The sequence below is a fragment of the Apium graveolens genome, unplaced genomic scaffold (genome assembly GCF_009905375.1).
Source record: "Apium graveolens cultivar Ventura unplaced genomic scaffold, ASM990537v1 ctg1432, whole genome shotgun sequence".
Taxonomy (NCBI): domain Eukaryota; kingdom Viridiplantae; phylum Streptophyta; class Magnoliopsida; order Apiales; family Apiaceae; genus Apium; species Apium graveolens.
The window spans coordinates 9,201-17,887 of NW_027417236.1; the positions used below are offsets into that span (position 1 = coordinate 9,201).

Below are 8,687 nucleotides of genomic sequence, written 5' to 3' on the forward strand. Positions count from 1 at the left end.
CTAAACGCGATTTGAGATTAAGTTCTAGGGATTTTGATCCGCTAGATTGTTACACAAGAACAAGAGAATGATTTCTAATTGATTGGATTTAACTTTGCAATCTAGAAATTGATCTTGAATTAAGCAGATAAAAATTTGAATGTTTCAGAGGCGGCTGCTTTTTCTTTCTGTTTGTTCTTGGCTTCTATTTTTTCTGGATGGATATATTGAACTGCTGCTTGTCTGCTTCTTTTTAATCAACAGAATAGAATTGAACTGGCAAGACAATCCTAAGCTCAGCAAGACAATCGGTAGGACAATGGATTGAACTAGCAAGACAATCTGAATGAACTAGCATGACAATCAGAATGAACTAGCATGACAATCAGAATGAACTAGCAAGACAATCCTCCTCCTAGTGTAACTTTCGGTGAGACTATTGAAAATGGCCTAGCATGACAATCGGTATGACAATCCTGATTGTCATGCTAGTTCATTTTCAATTGTCTTGCTGAATTTAAATGAATTTTAATCCAATTTAAATTCTGAAAATTCCTAAAATTAATTCAGAATTAATTAATCAATTAATTCAATTAATAAATAAATTATTCTTCACAGATATAATTTATTTTCTTAATTAAATTAGATGACTTAATTAATTAATAGAGAATTAATACTAATCCTGAGCAGCAACCAATCTTCTGAATATCTTCTGAAAATCACTGAGAATTATGAATCAATTCTGCCACTTCAACGTTGACACTCGATGTACTGTCTGGTTCATGAGTGACTAACTTCCGTGACGTTTCTTCATGTCTTGACTTTGACGCTTTGATTTTCTTCAGATTAAATCCTTGTAATTAATGATACTCTGACGAGATCTCTGTCACTTGATTAAATCCACGATCTTGATTTATATCACTGAGGCATGATCAACTTCTTGAACTTCTTCCAGTGAATTACCTCCTCAAGTCTGTAGATGAACCTTGTTTCTGAATCCTTTGACAGATATTACTTTGCGAGATCTCTCTGACGGTCGATCCACTATTTACTTATTACATTCTTATTTGAGTTGAGTTGAATCCTCGAATATACAAATAGGCTATGACATATGACTTACAAATGTGTTGATTAGCACAATGCGGAACAAAAACTTAAGTGAATCAAAACACAAGTAATTAAAAACAAGAGTCTTTAAAAAATTTCTGGTGGATTTAAACAATTCCACCAGAGATATATATTATATCGAGAGAACTCTGTGTGCAAGAATGCTCACAGCTGCTTACAAATATGAACTACTGAGATTACAGAGAAATGCTAATAATTTTGCTTATAAATGTTTCTCAGTTTTTGTATCTCAGTTCTTAGTTTCTATTTGCTACTTCTTGGTTTATATATTACCAAGATTACAAAGTCAAAAGACAGGATCATTATAAAAACTATCGGGTCTAATGTTTTGTTACTTTGTTCTCTATTATCCAGTTAATAGGCTTCCTCATTCCATTTGCATACACTTCGACGCATGTGACCAGTTGTCACTGTCAACTGATATTTGAATTCTTTATCCGTTGAGTACATGATCATCCGTCGACTTTATGATCATCCGTTGATGGCTTCATTGATCATCCGTCGACTGCTATATTAAACATCCGTTGATAGCTATTTGATCATCTGTCGATGGCTTTGTTAATCATCCGTCGGTAGCTATTTTGGCACTTGACTTCAATTCATTTATGCAGAATTACAAGACATCATCTATGTACAATTAATCAACCTATTCTGCATATATAGTTAAAGTCAACATGACTTATATGATACTACAGAATGTATACAAAGGTGTATGCAGAAATGTGCTACAGACTCATTATTACATAAGCTACTCACTCGATGGATAATAAGTTATCATCTGTCGGGACTATAATGATTTATCCGTCGGGACTATAATCCTTATCCGTCGAGTACTACATTATTTCACTAAGTAAAATCTACTTAGGTGTTTTGTTTATATAATCATCAAGTTACAACATATGCACAACAATACAACAATAAGTGTTGTAGGATTGGTTTTAATGTTATACCCTACACAACGGTTTTCTGAGTTTGTGAGAACCCTTGAGTAATGTCACTTGTTACAACGAAAACAAGCAAAAAACGTTGTTTTTTCTGGATGTAATACGACAGGCTTAATTTATAATCATTATCTGTACAATCTAAGACAACGTTTTTCCGCGTTGTCTGATCCAACTAACAGACGGCGGCTCAATAGTCAAAGGAAAAATAGGGTATCAGACAGCGGACATAAATCGTTGTTGAAGCCTATTTTTCTTGTAATGCTTTGATTTTGCCATTTTAGTTGCTGTATTACCTGATTTAAGTGGAGCCCCTACATTTTATTTTGTTATTCAGTCATTTCAGCTTTTACACCATGAACATGCTGCGGTAAGTTATGTACATCAAGGAATAGGTTTATTTTGGATATTGATTTGTATCATATAATTCTGTGAGTACCATATGATACTACACTTAGCAGCCTTTTTCCAAAACATCGGAAGACCACCATTTCTACCCATTCAATTAACCGAAAGACAATGACAAAAACCTAATTTAATACGGAGTTCTTCTATTTTATTTGCATAAGAAATTATTTCAATAAAAAATAGAACGTCGATATCTCTAATTAGATTGTTGAATACACGAACTGAATTATACGAGCTGTCCCAATACGTTGAATACACGAACTGAGTTATACGAGCTGTCCCAATATTTTCACCAAACAAAGACTAGGCCTGGCACAAGAACTAAGACAATGGATTCAGAACCAAATAACTATTAAGATTTTGTTAGCAATTAAGCAAACTACGTTCGTTTATACTTCTACCGTAAAAGTATGAACTAAGGCAGTTATGGATATTACATAACATGTCATGCACTTTATCACAGCTTAATTATAAATCATTTTAACTTTTGGTGAATCAAGCATCAAGTAGATTAGCTAGTGAGTACATATAATTATCTGCGGCAAGACCGTGTTTGTCTCAAAGTGCAACATCAAGCACAAATATATAAATGCATTAAACCAAAGGCTAGTGAAAAAATACAGAAAATGAATGATACTTTGCATAATTGATGAAATGTATTTTCTGGTGGTTGGTGTCTTTTAGTTCGTGTCTTACGAATTTATGAAGCTAGCCTATAATTGTCATTAAAATTAAATAATAGTATATGAACATCTTCGATTTTGAAAATATTCAGATTATCTAAACAAACTAAACAGTGAAATGAATCCAAGAAAAGGATTGGAATATTAGATGACAGATTAATTTTGAAAATCACTACATATCATGTAAAGAGAACTACATAATCAGATATTTTTTGAAAATAATAAAACCAAATGCTGATGTAACATTAATTTTTTGATATGAAAAAACAATGTTAATACCCTACAAAGCATACAAGTATTTCTGTATGATTAATTGATTACAGATAAATTAGCACAATCACAAATTAAACATAATCTTCAATCCATATATTTAAAAAGAAAAATAAGATGATGTAATATACCAACATTGAGACAAAATAAATTAAGACAGCAGGTCCTACTAAAGTCTCACCATTGTCACTTGCAACCAAGGTAAGGTATCACCTTGACCCCTTTCAATCCATAGCAAACTAACACAGTCCAACTTCTACCATACCATCTTCCTCAATCCATCATTAAACACATATATACATACATAACAATCATCTATGCATGTTTATGCACACACAATGAAGCCCAACACCTACAGAAAACTACTACAAAAACAATGAGAATGAAACTTGTACTACAAACTCCACAACCACAACACAAAACCATGGAACTTTAAGTTCACCATTAGACTCTTCTATGGTCCTCACAATCTTGGTCCTTTTAACTGCTCTTTTCTTCATGGGCTTTTTCTCCTTCTACATCCGTCGCTCCTCCAACGAACCACCCCTCCCTCGCCGCCGTCTCCGCCGTAGTACTCCAACCCCACCATCTTCATCTCCATCTTCTTCACGTTTTTCATCTTCAAAAAACGCTGCAACTTCCTCAGCCGTCCGATCTTTGCCTGTTGTGTACTACAGTGGAACCGTGTTGCACCCGATTGACTGTATTATCTGTCTCACTGAGTTTGAGGAGAAAGAGAAGGTGAAAATGATCCCTTGTTGCAAGCATGTGTTTCATCCGGGTTGTATTGACACGTGGCTGTCATCGCACGTGACGTGTCCGCTTTGTAGGTCGACGAAGATGGATGCGAGGGAAATTGAAGAGGTGACGAGAAGATGGACGGCGGATGAGAGGGACACGTGGAGGACGGATGGAGTAGTGAATTTTAGAAGGACACGTAGCTTGTCCAGTTTAAACACATGTGTCGGGTTGCAGAGGAGTAATAGTTTTTAGTTCATGTCATACATATATACATGCATTTGCCTATCTTTATCTGTATGACTATGAAGATGATACAGGAGATTGATATTTATGGACTTGTTTTTGTTTGATATTTCTGCTGCATGAGAATCGAGATGTTGGTTTTAAGTATATATTTATATTTATATTTATATTTACGTATTCCCAAATTTTTTTAAAAAAATACATGTTCACTGCACTAGTGAAATGTTAATTAAACTTACACCATTGTAAGAAGAGAAAATCAGTAAACAGTGATAATAATTGAATAGTTTGGGATTGATAGGATCGAGATCAATTTGAATCATATTTTAGATGATAATTTTATTATTTTAGCTATACATAAAAATTTATTGTATATTTATATAAATATATTTAAAAATATAGTATTATAATTAGAATAAATAAAAACCAGTTAGTGATTAATCGTTTAATAAAATTAGAATGTAAATGATAATAATATATTTCTTATCTTTATTCAACTTTTTTGTCTTAATTATTTTTTTTAAATACCTAAAATACCTCAATTGGATACTTAGCGGCGCACTATATCTTTGTACAAAATGATGGTTCAAAATAACCGTTTGTTACGGTATGTCTTTAGTTTTTTTGCCAAACAATGGAATTTTATTACAACGATAAATTCACTAACAATACATCTACCCTAAAGGTCCTCGAGTTAACTCATGTGTCGCCATATTAGCATACCGTTTAACAAAAAACAGAAATAATGTGTTTAAACCTTTTAACATGTTACGACAACTCTGAATAACATGACCAAACGGATATTGCATCGGAGCTTTACTACGAATTACTTGAATAACAGTCAAACAATCTGATTCCAACACCACCTTACTCCATCTTGCACCTTTGATCCAACTCAACGCCTCGTTTAATCCTCAAGCTAACTCATGTGTCGCCATATTAGCAGAACGTTTAACAAAAAACAGAGACATTGTGTTTAAACCTTCTAACATGTTACGACAACTCTGAATAACATGCCCAAGCGGAGATTACATCGGAGCTTTACTACGAATTGTTTGAATAACAGTCAGACAATCTGATTACAACACCACCTTACTCCATCTTGCACCTTTGATCCAACTCAACGCCTCATTTAAAACCATAGTTTCCGCCATATTAGCTAAAATCATGCCTATATTACACTTTGCTCTAGTTTCAACGCGTTGTCATGTACTATCTCGAGCAACCAGGCCCATACCTGAGGCATTATACTCTGCAAAAGTCGATGTGTCCACTAAGATCTTCATATAATCTATTGTCTGTGGTGCTACCCAAAGTTTCTTCCCATCTCCCTCAACAAAGTAAGGATAATGAGATTGTGGCTTAACCTTCTGGGGTATACTCCATTGTAGAAGATACCGCTTGACTTTTGCAATTACTACATTTAATCGAATATATTTCTTATTCCAAATTAGATCGTTTCTTGCCTTCCAAATCGACCAACAAATTGTTGCTACCTATGCTCTTTTTCCATTATCGCAGGCCTCCATCACCTTTTTCCACCATTGAAACAAGTTGTTGTAATTGTTAGTGGGTACTTGAGGTAGAATGCTTTGCCAACACTGAACTGCCAAAGAACAATGACAATGAATGTATTCAACATCTTCTACTCCCAATCTGTAAGCCTGACATAAAAGATCCACATGTACATTCTTCTGCAACAACATAGTCATTGCAGGTAAACAATTTGACAAAGATCTCCACATGAAATTCAAAACCTTTGGTGGCGCTTTTATCCTCCAGGTTTTTTGCCATATACTATTCTCATCATCATGTCTCCAAATATGCTTTGGAGCTTGCAGAAGTCTATAAGCACTGTGTACTGTATACTGCCCTGATAATTCCTTACCCCAATAGACAACGACTTCATTTGAGTTCTCACTCAAATTAATCCGTCTGATGCATTGTTGATCACGAATATTGAACATATCTCTCAATATTTCACCATCCCACCCTAGGGGTGTAAACGAGCCAAACTGTTTGTGAGCTACTCGAGCTCGACTCATAAAAAATTTGAATTTGGCTCGAAAATAATCGAGCCGAGCTCGAGCTCGAGCTTTTCAAATTTTTACCCGAGCCGAGCTCGAGCTTGAAATTATTCAGATCGTAAGGTTCGCGGGTCTTATCGAGCCTCTATTATTTTTAATTTTTTATTATAAATATATTTTTACATAAATATTTAATAATTTTATATATTATTTATTTATTATCGAGGAGAACTCGAGCCGAACTTGAGCCGAACTCGAGCCGAACCGATCATATTTCGATTTTTTGTTAATATTTAGTGAATTAATTCGAGCTTTCGAGCCGAACTCGAGCCTACCGAATCTTTTACGAGCCGAGCTTCGAATTTAAAATTAAAGGCTCGGTCGAGCTCGAGCCCGAACTATTTTAGTCGAGTTCGAGCCGAGCCTGACAGTATTCGACTCGGTTCGGCTCGATTACACCAATTTCCCACCCTATGTACTCCATGGCCATAATAGCACTAACCTTGTGATTTTACAAACCTTGAACATTAGAGGTTAAGAAAGGGTTGATGTCATGCAACAACCAAGGATGTCCGACTATATTAACTGAATTACCAGAGCCGGTCTTCCATCCCATTTCTGCAGAAATTACTTGTTTTCCTTTCCATATGCTATGCCACACAAAATTAGGTTTATTTCCAATAGTTGCATCCATGAAAGTACAGTTCGGGAAATATCGAGCCTTGTATAACCTACTAACCAAGTTGTTGGGATTAGTAATAAATCTCCAAGCCTGCTTTCCGAGCATTGCCAAGTTAAAATCTTGGAAATCTCTGAATCTCAATCCTCCACTTGCTTTATGACGAGTTAACTATTCTCAGTTCATCTAATGAATACCGTTACTGTCATTCTTTTCCGAGTTCCACCAGATTGTGAAATACTTATTTCCAGATCCCTAATAATTTTTAGGGGGAGTAAAAATACACTCATTGCATAAGTTAGGAATGTTTGTATTATTGACTTTGTTAGGTCACACTATCACTGTAGAGGGGGTGAATACAGTGTTTATTACAATCAAATCGAACTTCAAGAACTTAAGTAACAGAAAACAAACTTTATTGAAACAATAAACTCTGTTACAATCTAGAACCGTTATCTCTCAGTGATGAACAAAATATCACGAGAGCTGCTAGGGTTAAGTTAATAATATTCTCGATAATGATAACACTTATAGTGTAAACCCTATGTCTGTGTTTATATATTACACAGTTACAAGATAATCGCTAATTGATATGGAATATAATTCTGCTTCCTAATATATATCAATCAGATATCTTTTCTTCCAAGTATTCCATTCTTTATGGAATTCCTTCTTCATGCATATCTCTTCTTATGTTTCTCTTGATCTTCTTAACTTTAATCAGCTGCTGTCCTTATCTGATCGTCCTTCAGCACTTAAGTTCTGATATCTATCTCCTGATGCTTATCTCCTGATAATATAAGTACTGATATCTCTTAAGTCCTGATGTCCAGTATAAGTACTGATCAGTTAAGTACTGATTTGTCCTGTTCAAATAAGATCTGAAATCTAAACATAAAACATATTAGCCATGACATTATCAAATATATCTAACAATCTCCCCCAACTTGTAAATTAGCAAAATATACAAGTTTAACAGATATTTGATGATTTCAAAAACATTAAGTACAAATGCATGAGAATTAGACAAGATAACTACAACTTACAGTCCTTAAAGCTTTTACCAATTCAACTTCTGATAACAACTTTAGTCTGTATACACATCAGAATTTAAGCAGTTGTAGATCTTCGACTTGGCTTCATCATTTTCTGATCTCTCTGATGTCAGGAGTTGTTCTGAGATAATTCTTCAACAAACATTTCTCAGCATATCTGAGTTCATCAATCATTCTCCGTTTGACATCTTTAAGCTCTGCAGTATCTTCACCAGTTTGAAATATTGCAGCTCTGAGATCATTAATCTTTGCTTTTCTCAACTCCTGATCTAGTCTTATGACATAGGCTTTGTCAGACTCTAGATTAAACTCAAGCCCCTTAATACCAAGATATGTTCTGATCTGTGCAGTATTAGGCTTCATATCAACAATATCACCATTGTGATTTCTGTACTTTGGAACATATATGCTGTCAGACTTAACAGAATAAAGTCTTTTCTGTCTCTGAATCTGTTCTTTCAAATAGTTTGCAGCAGTCCCTGTCAATCTGTCATCCACTTGAAGTAAGAATAATACATGCTCCAATTCTTCAA

The 8,687-nt window shown here is 34.6% G+C and overlaps 2 protein-coding genes across 2 annotated transcripts; one reads left to right on the forward strand and one right to left on the reverse strand.

The window, feature by feature from the left end:
* The first annotated feature begins 2,404 nt into the window (after positions 1 to 2,404).
* On the forward strand, positions 2,405 to 4,511 carry LOC141699866 (RING-H2 finger protein ATL57-like). Its single transcript, XM_074503671.1, has 2 exons — positions 2,405 to 2,418; positions 3,754 to 4,511. Exons 1-2 carry the CDS (start codon positions 2,405 to 2,407, stop codon positions 4,400 to 4,402), a joined length of 663 nt encoding a protein of 220 aa, XP_074359772.1. The 3' UTR covers positions 4,403 to 4,511.
* A 1,378-nt stretch (positions 4,512 to 5,889) lies between these two features.
* Positions 5,890 to 6,438, reverse strand: LOC141699867 (uncharacterized). Its single transcript, XM_074503672.1, has one exon. The coding sequence runs from the start codon at positions 6,436 to 6,438 to the stop codon at positions 5,890 to 5,892; it is 549 nt and encodes a 182-aa protein (XP_074359773.1).
* Between the last annotated feature and the right edge of the window lie 2,249 nt (positions 6,439 to 8,687).